At 43.5% G+C, this 17,219-nt stretch overlaps 1 protein-coding gene across 1 annotated transcript in view; it reads left to right on the top strand.

The window, feature by feature from the left end:
* The window catches only part of CAS1 (cycloartenol synthase 1), a 139,502-nt gene that overhangs the window by 100,465 nt on the left and 21,818 nt on the right, over positions 1 to 17,219 (top strand). The window contains exons 13-14 of the mRNA XM_087373571.1: positions 15,984 to 16,030; positions 16,112 to 16,255. Coding sequence (XP_087229697.1) covers positions 15,984 to 16,030; positions 16,112 to 16,255 — 191 coding nt within the window. The remainder of the gene's footprint in view (positions 1 to 15,983; positions 16,031 to 16,111; positions 16,256 to 17,219) is intronic.

Genomic DNA, 17,219 nt, shown 5'->3' with positions numbered 1-17,219 from the left:
TATCATCACATTTGTTATGCTATGGAATTGACCCAAGATCCATTTTCAATCAATGGCATGTCTTTGCTTGCGTGTGTCTATGTTTGGGTGGGGTTGTGTGCCTTCCTTAGATCTCTTTCGTATTTTGAATCAACCTTAAGTCAATTTGAAAAGGTTTGAAAACATAAAAAACCATTTCCAGTCATTGATTTCTAACCTTGGGTCAGTTTGAGCTTTTGGGTTTCATGACCGTGAAATCAAAAACCAAAATTAAAACAACTTAAAATTTAAAGAATTTCCAGGAAGTGTCTTTTCACATCTCTGCATTCACCTCCCGTTGGTAAAAAGGTCACATGTGCCAACAACTCCTCCTATTCTGTTCGTGGTATAGGAGAAGTTGAACTTACAGCCATTGATGGCTCAACATTCAAAATTTCTGATGTCTTGTATGTACCTGGTATCACAAAAAATCTACTTTTAGTGTCCACTCTTAACAGAGTTGGATTTCAGGTCATTTTTGAAGATGACAAGTGTGCAGTCCATGACAGAGAGAATGACTATGCCTTGAGATTGTCTGGCACTTTGTTACGTGGTCTTTTTCAGCTTGACATGTATGAGAAAAGACCAGCACATGCTCTTGCAGTTTCCACTCCTACTGTTGCTATGCAGAATGCGGAGTTATGGCATGCCAGATATGGACACATGCATTATGACAGCTTGATGACACCTCAAAAACATGCTATGGTTAATGCATTGCCTCCTCTTGAAACACCTCCTCCACATGCCTGTGAAGGGTGCATTCTTGGTAAAATGCACAGATTTTCTTTTTAGCAGGATGGATCAGTAAAAGCTGCTTGAAAATTACAGCTTATTCATTGTGATGTTTGTGGTCCCATGAGGACTCCATCATTGGGTGGTCATCTTTACTTTGTCACTTTTATAGATGACTACTCCAACTACACTTGGGTTTATGGGCTGAAACGCAAATCAGAAGTGTTTATGGTTTTCAAACACTTTGCAGCCATGGTTGAGAATGAATCAGGACTCAAGATACAGACATTACGCACAGATAGAGGAGGGGAGTATTTGTCTGCAGATTTTGATGCATTTTTAAAAGACAAGGGCATTGCACATCAGCTTACAGTGAGGCTAACCCCTCAGCAAAATGGCAAAGCTGAGAGGAAAAATCGTACTCTTATGGAGATGGATAGATGCATGCTAAAAAGCAAAAGATTGCCTCACAAATTTTGGCTTGAAGGTCTCATGTGTGCCAATTATGTTTTGAATCGGGCTCCCACAAAAGCTTTGAAGACCAAGACTCCCTATGAAGTTTGGCAAGGGAGAAAGCCTTATGTGGATCATTTTCGTGTTTTTGGATGCCTTGCATATGCTCATGTGCCCGTTGAGTTTCGACATAAGTTGTCTGATAAGGCAATCAAATGCATTTTTGTTGGGTATGTGCAGACAGCAAGGGCTACCATCTCTACAATCTTGTCACACACAAGATTATTGTCAGTAGAGATGTTATATTTTCAGAAAATTCAGCTCACACTCAAGCTGAATTTGATATGCCTACTTCTTCCGATGATGTCTTTGAGGGATTACTACCCATTGCCTTGGGTTCCCTTGCTGATATATCTGATGCAAATCAAAATTTTCGGATACCTCCACATGCTCCGATTCAACCACAGAATATCTTACCACCTCCACAAGCAGTGGAAGAGGTTGTTCAGCAAGAAATTGTAGATATACATGCAGCAAAAACGGTTCCAAATTGGCTGTTACAAACTCTCAGGGAGAGTAAAATTGATGCTCCATTACCTGGCAGAACTCGGAGTGCAGTAAGGCATGGGGGGGGAGCTCTTTCAGTTGAATCACCTTATGCAGGTGCTTTTCTTGATGAGGAGGAGCCTGAGACATTTGAAGAGGCACAGGATAATGTGCATTGGATGAATGCCATGCACGATGAATTGTAGTCCATTCAGAAAAATCAGACATGGGAAGTTGTCGATTTGCCACCAGGTAAACATGCCATAGGTACACGGTGGGTTTTCAAAGTCAAAAGAAAGCCAGATGGGTCCGTTGATCGGTACAAGGAAAGGCTGGTTGGAAAAGGATATGCTCAGAAAAAGGGCATAGACTATTAGGAGACTTTTGCTCCTACATCCAGCCATCCGGTCAGTTATAGCCATGGCTGCAAATTTTCAGTGGAATGTTCATCAATTGGACATAAAAACAGCCTTCCTAAATGGAGACTTGTTGGAAGAGGTTTATGTCAAACAACCTCCAGGCTTTGAAATTTCAGGAAATGCACTTCAGGTATGCAAGCTGAATAAAGCTTTGTATGGGCTGAAACACTCCCCACGTGCATGGTATGCAAAGATTTATGCCTTTCTGACCAGCAAGGGGCTGCACAACAGTCCAACTGAAAGCACCCTCTACATCAAGAAGGATGGGGGGGATATTTTAGTCATCATTCTTTATGTACATGACTTACTGCTCACAGGGTCAAATGAAGACAATATTGCAGATTTTAAAGCTGAATTGGAGACCACTTTTGACATGTCAGATTTGGGGCTGCTACACTTTTATTTGGGGATCCAGTTCACTCAAGAGCAAAGTGGCATCGGTATGTCTCAATCCAAGTATGTGCAAAAACTCTTGGACAGATTCAACATGCAGGATTGTAAGCCCATAGCTACTCCCATGGAGCCAGGGCTGAAGCTTACAATGCATGAAGCAGGTGAATCAATTGATGTCACACTCTACAGTTAGGCTGTTGGATGCCTCATTTATCTCTGCAATACACGACCTGATATTCAGTTTGCAGTTTCTCAGGTGAGCAGATATATGCACAGCCTAAAGACTAGGCATTTGCAGGCTGTAAAACGCATCTTCTGTTACTTGCAAGGTACAAAGTCTTTTGGCTTGATGTTTCCCAGGGGGGGTGACTTGCAGATGCATGCCTACACAGTGACTCAGATTGGGCTGGAGACTATGACACTAGGCAGTCAACAAGTGGCAATTGTTTCTTTTTGGGCAAAGCTTGTATTTCTTGGCTGAGCAAGAAACAATCTACAGTGGCTACCTCCTCATGTGAAGCTGAGTACAGGGCAGCTTTCACAGCGACAGTTGAATGTGTTTGGCTGCGTCATTTAGTTGCTGATCTTCATCTTTCATTGGAGGGTCCTTCTCCAATTCTCACTGATAGTCAGAGTGCTATTGCAGTGGCAAAGAATCTTGTGTTTCATGCTCGCACGAAGCACATTGAGGTTCACTATCACTATGTTAGAGAGAAGTTGCATGCAGGAGAGATCAGTATGATCTATGTGTCAACACATGATAATGTTGCATACATTTTCACCAAAGCACTTCCACGTGAAAAGTTTGAGGCATTTCGCAGTGCCCTGAACTTATCTCCTTTTGGTGATTGATCATTTCCTTGTACATGACATTGGCACTGCAGGGGGGTGTTAGAATTATTGTTATAATCTAGCAATGACCAATGTAATGTAATAAGTAGGTTAGGGGCACTTTTCCCTCATTTTAGAGGTCTTTTTCCCTAACCACAGTTAGCTCACTAACTACGGTTGGTGGAGGATAAGGTTTTGTCGCTTAGACAAAACCTATCCCACTCTTCAGTTGTACTACACTCTTCTATTGCAACTATTGCTTTCAGCTCTCAGTCTCCTACTCTCTTGCTCTTCTGCTCACACTTTGCTCTCACTCTCCAACTCACAATTATGTCAACGGGGATGAGACCCCAGCCAGAGAATGTGGTTGCACTTGCCATTCCTCCTCAACAAGGTGGAGGAAGGGGTAGAGGTCGGTGCAGCCATTGCTGCAGTGGTGGCTCCCACACAAGAACAGAAGAGGTGGGATTCACGTGATGCCAAGCAGTTTCAGCTTTTCGCCAAAAGGTTTATCATTCCACACGTTCGCTCATGCAAGACCTCAAAGGCAGCTTGGGTTATTTTGAAGAGTATGTTTTCAGCCCAAAATGATGCCAGGGTCTCTTTCCTGAAGAGAGAGTTGACTCATACTCATATGGATGAGGGTGACTCTATGAGTGAGTACCTCACTAAACTTTAGAGCAATTGTTGAATATTGATGAGATTATTCGAATATTGATGAGATTATTCCAGATTCAGAGATGGTCACTACTACTTTGAATTCTCTTCCTGAGTCTTATCTTGGTTTTCACACCTCATTGAACTTGTCTTTGAAGGGGGGGTGGCAACCCTCTCACCTTTCATGAGTTGATAGGGCTTTTGTTGCAGGAAGAACAAACCAGGAAGAACATGGCTTCACGAGCTGGTGCACATTCCATGCTTTCAAAATTCAAGCCCAAAGGGAAGGGACAGCATAAGCAGCATGCAAATCAGGCTTCACATCAGCATAAAGCTGATTCTGGAGAGCCTTCTCACAAGGGTAAGAGTGATGCAGAGAAGCCCAAGAGAAAGGGTGTTTGTCATTATTGCAAGAAGCCGGGTCACTATATAGGAGAATGCAAGAAAAGAATTGCCAAGGAAAAGAAAAAGGATTCAAATATGCCTGTCACAGATTCAGCTGCTCATGCACATGATGGTGGTGATGCTTCAGCCAACTTAGTGGAAGAAGAGTATGTCTTTTTGACGTGCAGTTCTGATTTTCAGGTGGCTGCTCCAAATATTACAGCCACATCTGAGGATGACTCTTGTGTTTTTCTGACTAGTAGTTATGATCCTTCTAAGGATTCATGTGCTTTCAATGTCAATGAGACATTGAATAATTGGTACTTTGATAGTGGTGCCACCAAACATATCACTTCGAGGAAGTGTTTGTTTGATTCTCTGCATCCATAACCCGTTGGAAGATGGTTGTCTTGTGCAAATGATTCTTCTTATTCAGTTCGTGGTATTGGTGAGATTGTACTTATAGCCACAGATGACACAAATTTCAGAATTCATGATGTGCTTTATGTATCTGGAATCAAGAAGTATTAGCTTTCAGTGTCCTCTCTCAATAAAAGAGGATTTCAGGTTGTCTTTGAAGATGACAAGTGCAGTTCGAGATAGGGAAGATGATTATGCCTTGAGACTATTTGGCATGCTGTTTCGTGGTCTTTTTTAACCTGATGTTTTTGAGAAAAGATCAGATGATGCACTTGCAGTTTCTTCTCCCACTGTTGCTTTGCAGAATGCTAAGTTATGGCATGCTAGATATGGGCATATGAGTTATGGCAGCTTGATGACACTTCAAAAACATTCTATGGTTGATGCTTTGCCTCCTTTGGAGTCACCTCCCCCTCATGCCTATGCAGGGTGCATACTTGGAAGATGCATAGGTTTCCTTTCAAGAAGGATGGTGCAGTACGAGCTGTTCGAAAATTACAGCTCATTCATAGTGATGTCTATGGTCCCATGAGGGCTTCTACATTGGGTGGTTATCTCTATTATGTTACATTTATTGATGACTACTCAAACTGCACTTGGGTCTATGGTTTAAAGAAAAAATTAGATGTGTAAGCATTTTCGACACTTTGTGGCAAAGGTCGAGAATGAAACAGGCGTCATGGTTCAGATTCTACGCACAGATAGAGGGGGGGCTATATGTCTCATGAATTTGAGGCTTCTTTGGAAGAGAAAGGCATCACACATCAGCTTATAGTGAGGCTTACCCCTCAGCAAAATGGCAAAGCTGAGCGGAAGAATAGAACTCTTATGGAGATGGATAGATGCATGCTCACAAGCAAAAAGTTGCCTCACAGGTTGTGGCTTGAGGGTCTCATATGTGCCAACTAAGTTTTGAATCGGGCTTCCACTAAGGCTTTGAAAACAAAGACTCCTTATGAAGTTTGGCATGGGAAAAAGCCTTCAGTGGAACATTTTCGTGTATTTGGATGTGTTGCATATGCCCATGTGCCTGTTGAGTTTCGACATAAGCTGTCAGACAAGGCACTTAAATGCATATTTGTTGGGTATAGTGTAGAGAGCAAAGTTATCGTCTCTACAATCCTGTTTCAGGCAAGATTTTTGTTAGCAAAGATGTAATCTTCTCCGAAAATTCAGCACATACACAAGCTGAATTTTATGTGCCAGCTTCTTCTACATCAGATTATGTTTTTGAGGGGTTAATATGCATTGCTTTGGGTGCTGCATCTGACATCCGTGCTGAAAATTAGAATTTGCAGCAAGTTCCTCATGTTCCACATACCCGGATTCAGCCACCGGCTGATTTCGTTCCTCCACAGGCAGTGGAAGATGCTGTCAGGCAAGAGATTACAGAAATACATGCAGCCGAATTTGTTTCCAATTGGCTGCTCCAAACTCTCAGGGAGAGTAAGCTTGATGCTCCTTGCCTGGCAGAACTCGTAGTGCAACAAGGCACGAAGGGGGGGCTCTTTCTGTTGAATCAGCTTATGCAGGTACTCCTGTTGATGAAGAAGAGCCTGATACTTTTGAAGAAGCTAAGGACAATGTGCATTGGATGAATGCCATGCAAGATGAGTTGCAGTTCATTAAGAAAAATTAGACCTGGAATCTTATGGATTTGCCACCAGGAAAGAATGCCATAGGTACAAGGCACGACTGGTTGCAAAAGGCTATGCTCAGAAGAAGGGCATTGATTATGAGGAGACAATTGCTCCTACTTCCAGGATGACCACTATCAGATCAGTTATTGCTATGGCTGCACATTTTGATTGGAATGTTCATTAGTTGGATATAAAAACAACTTTTCTTAATGGAGACTTGTTGGAAGAGGTTTATGTTAAACAACCTCCTGGCTTTGAAATTTTGGGTAATGCACATAAGTTTGCAACCTGAATAAAGCTTTGTATGGGCTGAAACAGGCCCCACGTGCATGGTATTCCAAGATTGATGCTTTTTTGACCAGCAAGGGGCTTCATAATCGTCCAACTGAAAGTACCCTCTACATCAAAAATGATGGGGGGGATATTTTGGTCATTGTTCTTTATGTAGATGACATGCTGCTCACAGGGTTACATGAAGGAAAAATTGCAGAATTCAAAGCTGAATTGAAATGTTACATTTTAATTTGGGAATCCAATTCTTACAAGAGAGACGTGGAATTATTATGTCCTAATCCAAGTATGTGCAAAAGCTCTTGGATCGGTTCAACATGTAAGATTGCAAGCCTACATCCACTCCCATGGAGCCAGGGCTGAAGCTTAATATGTATGATGCAAGTGAATCAGTAGATGCCACACTCTATAGCGAGGCTGTTGGATGCCTTATTTATTTGTGCAATACACGGCCTCTGTTGTATCATAGGTGAGCAAGTATATGCACATGCCAAAGACAGTACATTGGCAAGCTGTAAAACGCATCTTCCGTTACTTGCAAGGCACAAAGTCTTATGGCTTGATGTTTCCCCCCAGGGGGGGTGACTTGTAGATGCATGCTTACAGTGACTCAGATTGGGTTGGAGATTATGACACTAGTCCACAATTGGTAATTGTTTCTTTTTGGGACATGCTTGCATTTCTTGGCTAAGTAAGAAACAATCTATTGTGGCTACTTCCTCATGTGAAGCTGAGTATAGGGCAGCTTTCATAGCAACATTTAAGTGTGTGTGGCTACCCCGTTTATTTGCTGATCTTCACCTATCATATTGGAGGAATCCCGTGTTTCATGCTTGCACGAAGCACATTGAGGTTCATTATCATTATGTCAGAGAGAAGTTGCATGCAGGGGGATCAATATGATCTATGTCTCCTCACATGACAATGTTGCAGACATCTTTACCAAAGCACTTTCACGTGAGAAGTTTGAGGCATTTCGCATTGCCCTGAACTTATCTCCTTTTGGCGATTGATCTTTTCCTTGTACATGATCACATTGGCACTGCAAGGGGGTGTTGGAATTATCGCCATAATTCAAGGAGTGACCGATGTATAGTCAATAAGTGAGTTGGGGGCACTTTTCCCTCATTAGAGTTTTTTCCCCCTAAACCCAATTAGGATCCCTAACTATGGTTAGTGGATATGTTTAGGTTTTGTCACTTAGACAAAACCTTCACCTCTTACATCCTTCAATGTGTGGCACAGATATGCATGTTCCCTCTATGATGCCCAGATGCAGACACCGCCGGATATGTCCTCTATGCTCACCACCTGTCACCTATTCACCACACTGAACGTATGAGCTGCACTTCGTCGATTACACAATCGGAGAGCGTAGGACCATGAGAGCATACAGACTCAGCACTTTGCACATGGAGAGGAGGTTTTAGCTCCAGTCCTAGCACAGATGCTCAACCGGGCTGTGTGTCACGACTCAGGGCTTCCCACTTGCTTGGAGCACCACCACTATTATGCCGATTCACAAAGTTGGGGACCCTATGGAGACTGGGAACTACTGTACCCTCATGATTGGCCATACTTTGGCGAAGATTTATGGATCAGTTTTAGAGAGGGAGCTTAGAAGTCATACAGAGGCTCGAGGGCAGTGGGCACTAGGACAGGCAGCATTCCTAGATCACATCTTAACTCCAAGGGCTTCATTGAGGAGGTGAGAACTAGACACAAGAAGGTCTACACATGCTTTGTAGACTTTTTGAAGGCTTTTGACACTGTCCCACAAGCCCGCATGATCAGGAGACTATAGGAGCTGCAGATTCCAGAGACACTGATATAGGGAGTGATGAAGCCTAAATGAGTCAGTCAGAGGCAGAGTTCGTGTCCGAGGTGGTCTATCGAATTAGGTCGAGAGTACAATTAGAGTGAAGCAGGGCTGTCTCCTCTCACCAACCCTTTTTGGGCTTTACATTGATGGGATCACTTCCTTCATAGACCACCCAGGGGGCGAAAGCGATTTTTCCGCCATTTCTTTTTTGAATTCCAAGAATGCCGGTTGGCAGTGTGGTCTCGTCAAGAAAGCCGTATTTGACTACTTCAACGCCAAAGGCAAAAACATGCTAGCCCGAAACGGGATTGCTGTCCATGAGACGAACAACTAGATTTGGATAAGTTTGGACATTTGTTTAGTACGAACGAGATGAAACAGCATTAGGCTAGACCATGTACAGTTCTTAGGGGGGGAGAAAGCCGACGAAAGGGCCTACCTGTCCCAACCAGGAGTATGTTGGGATTCGTGAAAAGCAGCACCTCACGATGTTCATGACTAATCAGATTCCAACGTATCAGATTACCTTTGGCCAATCTCATGATATAGATATTGCTATACTCTGATGACATAGTCCTTATCTCATCCTCAGCGAAGGGGCTGTAGAGACATTTGGAGGCCCTAGAGGTGTTTTGTAGAGAGAGAGACTTGACAACCAACCTTGTAAAGACCAAGGTTATGGTCTTCAACTCCTCACACGCAGTGCTTCGTTGACTCAGTTTCACCTATCGAGATGAGCCAGTGGAGATAGTGCAGTCCTACACATATCTGGGAGCAATGTTCACAGGATCCCTTTTCACTATGACACATGCAGCCCATGCATGACTCACACGGGGGCGGGGTGCTTTGGCATGATTGGAGAGATAGTGCTTCCAGGCACACTTTCAGGATCCACCGACGACGTGTTGGCTTGTTGATATGGTAGTGCGACCGATTGCAATGTATGCAGCACCCTTCTGGGGTTGTGATCTACCGATAGCAGAGTGGAGGAGATTTGAGAGGCTACAGGTGACTATGGGATCTTGGATGATTCGGAGCAAGCCCTTAGTCCCTCATAAGATAGTACAGGCAGAGCTCGCCATGACACCAATATAGACTGATGCCATCTTCTAGACGGTAACATTCATTCCTAGAGTTTGGGACCTACTCCACTAGAGACTATCGAGGGTGGCCCTGGAGTCATCCAGAAGATTAGCTGAGAGCGGGGTGGACACATGGTATGCACGTATATTGACATGGTTTGCCAGACACAGGATTCAGATGGATAGGCTCCCTCCCTTTTAATATAGTATGGATGCACCTCCTGAGTCGATCCCGCGAGATGAGATTAACCGTATCATATGGTTAGATCTCCTCCAGCTCCACACATCTCTGACTTGGGGGGGGGGAGATCAGTAGCTCCATATGTAAGACACAGTTCTACCGCGACCACTTCCTGAGCGTCTCGGAGGAGGGATTCATCATTAGACCCCAGTATCTTGAGGACAGAGGAGTCTCACATCCACTGAGGATCGCTATTGGGCAAATCTGGGTTTCATCCCATCAACTGAGGATTGAGACAGGGAGAGCAACACGTATACTCAGAGAGCAGCGGATCTGCATGCTATGCATACTGGGAGTGGTTGAGACAGAGGAGCAATTTCTCTGCGCCTGCCCAGCCTACTACTAGATCCAGGGGTGATACCACTATCTCTATCAGGATGGGAGTGGCTTCAGTTTACTATCTTGATTGATCCACTCCATGACCAGGTTTGTATTGGGCTCTAACTACTTGAGATACACCGACACAGGGAGACCCTGTTATGTCAAATCAGAGAGTAGTAAGAGGCGATCAGTCCACAAGATACAGAGGCCGATCAGACACAGTGGCGAGTCCTGTCACATGTGGTGCACTTCATGCTGATGTGTTGCAAGAGCAGGGAAAGTTGCGCATACAGGCAACTGTCACATCCACTATCACATCATCCAAGTTAGATACAGGGGATGTGGATATGTCACAGTCACATCAGGAGGGGTACATGCAAGTTGCATCGTCTGCAGAGGTGCATGGGAGTGCCTTTACTGAGCCTTTACATGGCACGACTCCATCGGCATCAATGTGAGTTGGGCTGTTCGCTATGCCATCAGCTCCTCCACGGCCTTCAGTCAAGAGGACATGTGGTCTAGCAGCTGTCACTCCGAGAGTTACTCCTATACAGGCTGCTTGGGCACCACGCTTGAAGCAAGAGGCTGAAATTGCAGAGGAGCAATTTTTCTACTTTTGCAATATTCCCTTCAATGTTGCAAGGACTTCTGCCTACAAAAAGTTTTGCCATGCACTTGTAGCAGTTGGTAGAGCAGGAGCATCATTCCTTTCACCTACTAGTTCTGAGACTCTCCGCACCACAAAATTGAAGAAGCATGTGGGATTAAATAAGAAAGACATGGAGGGACTCAAGGAAGCCTGCAGTCGGTATGGATGCACCATAGTCTCCAACGGATGGAGTGACACGAAGAGGAGACGCATGATTAATATCTTGGTTGGTTCTTGTGTTGGAAGTATCTTCTTGAGGGTGGTCGATGCATCACATGCCAACCTTCACATCACTGGAGAGTGGATATGGAGCCATATTGAGGCAGCCATCAAGGAGGTTCGTGAAGAGAATGTGCAGGTCATCATCGACTATGGCTCCAACTGCAGAAGAATGGGAAGTCTCCTTGAGGAGAAGTATCCCAAGATAGTGTGTACCCCTTGTGCTTCACACTCTCTTGACCTGATGATGAAGGATATTGGAAAGTTGCCTTGGATGTCTAATGTGATCGATAAAGCCATGCAATTAGTGACTTTTATCACTCGTAAGCCACATGCACTGGCGTTATTTAGAAGGGAGTGCAAGTGGGAGCTTGTGAGACCATCGAAGACACGATTTGGCTACATGTTCTTGGTTCTTAGCAGGTAAGATTCCAGAATCATGATTCATCGAATTATTAATTGTTTGAATTTGTTTATCTTTCTATCTTGGAATGTTTTTTTTGACCAAGTACTCATGAAGGGCTTGTCGCTTCATTCTCATAGGCTGGTTAAGACCAAAGAAAGCCTTTGTTGCATGATGACCAATTCAGATTGGCTGGACTGGAATGAATCGAGATTACTTGCTGGACAAAATGTTGAGGGGATTGTCTTCGACAATCACTTTTGGTAGGAAGCGCTTTCCATCGAGATGGCCATAGAGCCCTTGTACTTTGTGCTTCGACTCTTTGATCATGAGGGTTGTAGTATGAGCCTACTCTATGAGCTCATGCTGAAGCTTTGGAAAGCAACGGAGGATTGCCCACAATCTATCTTGGAGCAGAGGAGGTGTGAATGAAAGTCTTGACTCTTGTGACTTGCAAGTTCCAAGTTCCATGAATAAAAGTCTTGTAACTTGCAGTCTTGCTCTAACTTGAAAGTCGATTTCTTTTGATAAAATTCCAAAAAAGATGACATACTAGGAATTTGGAGGAAGAGAGGATTGGTTTCATAGACCAATCCACACTGTGGCACATATGCTCCATCCCCTATGGAAAGACCCTACTAAATGGAATGATCGGGTGCTTGTGAGCGGATGGACCCAGTACTTGGAGAAAGTTTGTGACTCATCGGTCTAGAATAGGTGAGGTCACAGAGTAATTTAATGTAGCCCGCTCAGTGCCAATTGCTTTATATTTAATATTAATGCCTAATTGTTTATATGGTCTTTTTTCAATGACATGTGTCATTTCTTCAATGCAATTGCCAAGGAAAGAGAGAACAGGCTGTTGGCTCTTACTTTGTGGGAGAAATTTGGGATTTTGAATCCCTCATTGCAGACCCTAGCTCTTCGCATCCTCTCCCAAGATTGCACATCAGGTCCGGCTGAGAGGATATGGAGTATATGTGCAGACATACACACCAAGAAGAGAAACAAGTAAGTTCTTAAGTTTTAGCTACTTAGTCAGTAAATATATAATATAACTTATAAGTTATAAGTTATTATGTATACAGTATAAGTTATTATAATGTTACTTATAACATTAAAAAAAAAGTCTTTGAAGGACAAATTGATGTAATGGGGTGTACCAAGGGATACAAGGTTTGTGTGAGTTTGTGTGTCACCACATGGTGGCTAGTGTGACCAGGTTTGATGGTAGAAGGTTCTATTAGGTGTGATTGAGAGATTCTGGAGATGCTCTCCTTTGGGGCACATGCATTGTATCACTTGCTTATAAGGGCCTCTCCTCTTTTGAATAAACATCTCTTTTGTTTCATTTGCTGAATCCTTCATGCTGTTCCATCATGTGGTATCAGAGCCACGTCCACCCTCCTTGAGCCCTCTTTGAGTGCCATGTCATCATCTTCCCACAGATTTTGCTTAGGCTTGTTCTCCTCCATCTCTGAGATATTTCCCGCGCCCTCTGAGCCCAAGATTCTCATGTTGGGGATCCATGGCTAGGAGGAATTAGGGAATAGTTTCTTCATTTGCCCGTGCCGACACGTTTTTCAGCCACCGAAGAAATGCACAATTCTCCCTGTAGGTGCCACCATTCATCAAATGGCTCTAGCTACTGTTGGGCGACACTACAAGGAGCATGCTGTTGAAGTTTGAGCAACAATGGTCTAATATACAAGGAGAACAGACAAAAAAACCAGTCGAGGAAGGCGCTACTCTTACATATGTTCTAACGCAGCATTGCACAATTCTTCTCTAGGGGGTCCTCTATGGTAAAAGAGCTCTCATTCCATTGCAAAAGCCCCTTCTATAGCTTGAATTTCAGCCTCCAATCTCTGCTCTTTTCTGAGTTCACATTTTGGCAGTTTTGTGGATTTGAGGGTTGACCAAGTCAACTAAGATTTGGGGCTTTTACACTTGACTGAAAGTTTTGAATATGTTTACTGTATTTCACCACAAGAACTCAGTCATGAAGCTAATATTCATCATTATTGTCTTGCTTTTCTATGCGGATGATATGATGCTTGTGCTCTTAAAGAATATGTTCTCAAGTTCCACTTGCTTGAGTCTATTTGTCAAACTTTGTAAGGCATTAGACACTGCCCATGTGGTAAGACTTTGCCTAGAATTGGACACTTTTCTTCACATTGACAAACAGATTATGCTTTGGTATACCAAGAAGATACACAAAGAAGGAAAGCTTTGCTTCATCGACACCAAGTACAATGCAATGGACAAGCAAGTTTATGAGTCTGATACAATGGTGGCTAGGAAACGACGCCAGAAAAAGATTGCCATCAAGGGGGGAAATTTCCCCACATCTTTAACTTGGAATTTTTTTTGTGTGTGTAGTCAATAAGGGTTCTCTGCCTTGGGATGTCCCCCTTAAATGATTGTTAGTCCTTTGTTTGAGTTTTTACCTTGTTAGACCCATGGGAATTTCCCATGCATAGTCATTGTCCAGTCTTCCAATTGTAAACCAAGAGACCAAAGTCAGAGTGAGATCATGTTGGGGTGAGGATGCCCAAATGAGTCTACTATTGATACAACTAGAGTGAGTGCTAGGTTGAGATCATGAGTGTTGTCACTAGAGGTGGGCAAGCCATGAAGTTTCCGATGGACTACTGCTAGGGTTGAGGTCATCAATTTGTGGGGGGGTATGAAGGACAAATTGATGTAATGGGGTGTACCGAGGGGTACAAGGTTTGTGTGAGTTTGTGTGTCACCACATGGTGGTTAGTGTGACCAGGTTTGGTGGTAGAAGGTTCTATTAGGTGTGATTGAGAGATTCATGGGTTTGATTGAGAGATCAGTGGAGTGATTTGTGGATCTGGACATGCTCTCCTTTGGGGCACATGCATTGTATCAGTTGCCCTTATAAGGGCCTCTCCTCTTTTGAATAAACATCTCTGTTGTTCCATTTGTTGAATCCTTCATGCTGTTCCATCAGCCTTCAAATGTGAGAATTGACTTCTTTATATTTATAAATTGTGTCAGGTTGAGCGTGGAGCAGCTCAACAGGTTGGTATATGTAAATGCCAACCTACGCCTGATTGAGAAGTACAGGTTTGCAGATGGTACTGGTAGCATTGAGTGGAAGCTGAAAAAGTTGATCCCGATAAAATAAAGTTGAAGCCTGTCGATATGTCAATCATCCAACAAAGTTGAGAGAACGATGATGTCTACGACTTCCTACGACAGGAATGCTCCGATTCCGATGTCAGACACGTTTGCAAAGTCGAGCTCGGGCACCACGACTACCTGTTACACCCTGCCACGAGCTTGGCAGGGCCTACATGACTTGGGTTATGACCAGGAGATTATTTGGGCTGTCATTGCACTTTACAAGAGAGTTTCAGGCAGAGTTCGGGCAGGATTCGGGTGGACAGATGAGATCATAAGCACCATTGGGGTCAAACAAGAGTGTCCTTTGTCACCTACCTTGTTTGGCCTCTACATTGACGAGCTTGAGACAGTGATGCAGACACAGGGGGTGTAGGTTGCTCTCTTGCGGGCACGCTGATCCAAATATTGCTTTACTGTTATCACGGATGATTTTTGGTAAGTCATCCGTTCCTCACCAGATCATTCAAGCTGAGTTTGGGTCACCCCCTTTACAGCTAGATGTTGCATTTCAGGTAATCACGTATCTGTACCGAGTTAGGGAATATGGGAATTATACCTTGGGGCGTAGCAAGCTACCATGGATAGCTCTATCCTCTTCTATGGCACTTGCAGCAGGAGGAGACTAGAGGTTCTTCTCATGTGAAGAGTTGGTGATATGGGGACCATACCTCCAGCCATAGACCTCATGAGTCTAGGTTGGAGTCTGGTGACATCTAATACAAATAGTAGCATAGTGCTGGTCGGAATAATCAATGACCGGACTTATGTCTAGAGAGAATTGGTCCAAAAGCAAGTATCGGTCTGAGATCTCACAGTACTAGGGGCACCTCATCCGTACATGCTCCTTTGTTTCCATCTCATGCATGTTTCAATAGAATGCATAGTCTCATATTTGTGCATTGTTGGTGGCGACAATCACATGCTTGCCTTGATCTGGAATCTGTGGCAGGAAGTCTAGAGAGGTGCATGATGCATCTATAGCAACTCATGGATGCTATTGAAATGCAGTCTCACTTCAAATCTTACTTTTTTCACTTAAATTTTTTTCCTTGTGAGGGTTGTCCTGAAGTACTAACCTTTTTCCTAGATATCTTCTAATTGTTTCAAAGTTATATACGCTGGTGCATCTTTTGCTTTTTGAAGTTCTTGATCTGTAGCTTCTAAAATAGTCCAGTTTCTTGATCAGATGGTTTCTCCTTTGCTATTGCAGTTTGTCATTGCACTCTTATCAGGTTAGTTTAATAATAACTGTAAATTGTATAATCTCTTAGTTGATCATACTAATACTTTTTTGCTGGAGCAGTTAATTAATCCAGCTGAGACGTTTGGTGATATCGTTATTGATTATCAGTAAGTTAATATTATTTTGTTGTATAGTGTTTTTTATACGAACCATTGGTTCAAAAAGTGAAGGAGCTCTTTCTTTTGCAGGTATGTTGAGTGTACCTCTGCAGTGATTCAAGGCCTAGCAGCATTTAAAAAGCTATACCCAAGGCACCGTGCTGAGGAAATTGCCAATTGCATTCGGCGTGCCAGTCATTATATTGAAAGTATCCAAAGAACTGATGGTTCATGGTAAATTAAGCATTGCTCGACATTCATTTTTGGTTTTGGTCATGCTTGAATTTCTGTTCCAGTGAGTTGATGGTACATGGTATTTTGAACATTGCTTGATGTTCATTTGGTTTGAGCGTCAGAAACTGTCCTGCTTGAGTTTCCGTTCCTTCTCAGGGACAATCTGAATCTGCTGTTTTCATCAGATATACTTTATGATCAATTGTAGTCTTCTATGTTTGAATGTGAATGTGCGGGATACTTCTGGGTGATTTTTTTTTGTGTGCAAAAAATAGGCTTCTATTAAGTAAGAAAGAAACTCGCTAGAGCAAGCTCTGTAAGCATGTAATAAAACACCTCAGAAGAACGAGGTAGAAAGAAAGCAAGGCTGAGGCTGAAAATGCCAACTCAACCTTGTAGAAGTCTCAGCAAGGAAGGGAGAGTCTCTCCAATCCCTGAGAAAAGTAACTCTCTTGGAGGAGGCTGCTCGAGAGGATCCCTGCATGGTCACCCATATGGCCATCAGAGTGTGTATCATATCTGTCCAAGTACTGGCCAAGATCTGAGAAGGGGTGAACCTGAGAACCCTCCATAGCCTCAGTGCATCTGGCTCTCCAAATGTGCCATGCTGCAATGCTAGCTAAAACCTCTCATGGAGAGTCAAGCGAGGAATGAGCAGCACTGAAAAGAGTGGCCGGAACATCCTCTAAAGAGCACGACTCCACAAGGTGTCATCGGATGTGTAGAGCCCAAGACGAGTCATGTCTCTCGAAGAAGACCTAGGGCCCTGAAAGAGTGAGCCAAGCCACTGATCCCCAGGTCATATAGAAGGGGAGGCGAACAAAAGTGCTGAAAAGTCTTGCAATCCCCTTCCATATGATTCTTGCTTGTCTGCAATCCCAAAGGCAGTGTTGTACTGTTTCCGAAGCAGAAAGGCAACGAGGGCAAGTAGGGTTAACCCCAAACCTGGATCTCCAATGATTCA

Source organism: Dipteris shenzhenensis, chromosome 1 (genome assembly GCF_047967505.1).
Source record: "Dipteris shenzhenensis isolate YYH24624 ecotype China chromosome 1, Dip_SZ_1.0, whole genome shotgun sequence".
NCBI lineage: Eukaryota > Viridiplantae > Streptophyta > Polypodiopsida > Gleicheniales > Dipteridaceae > Dipteris > Dipteris shenzhenensis.
The sequence above is the reverse complement of the archived record's forward strand: the minus strand, read 5'-3'. Positions and strand labels throughout refer to the sequence as shown.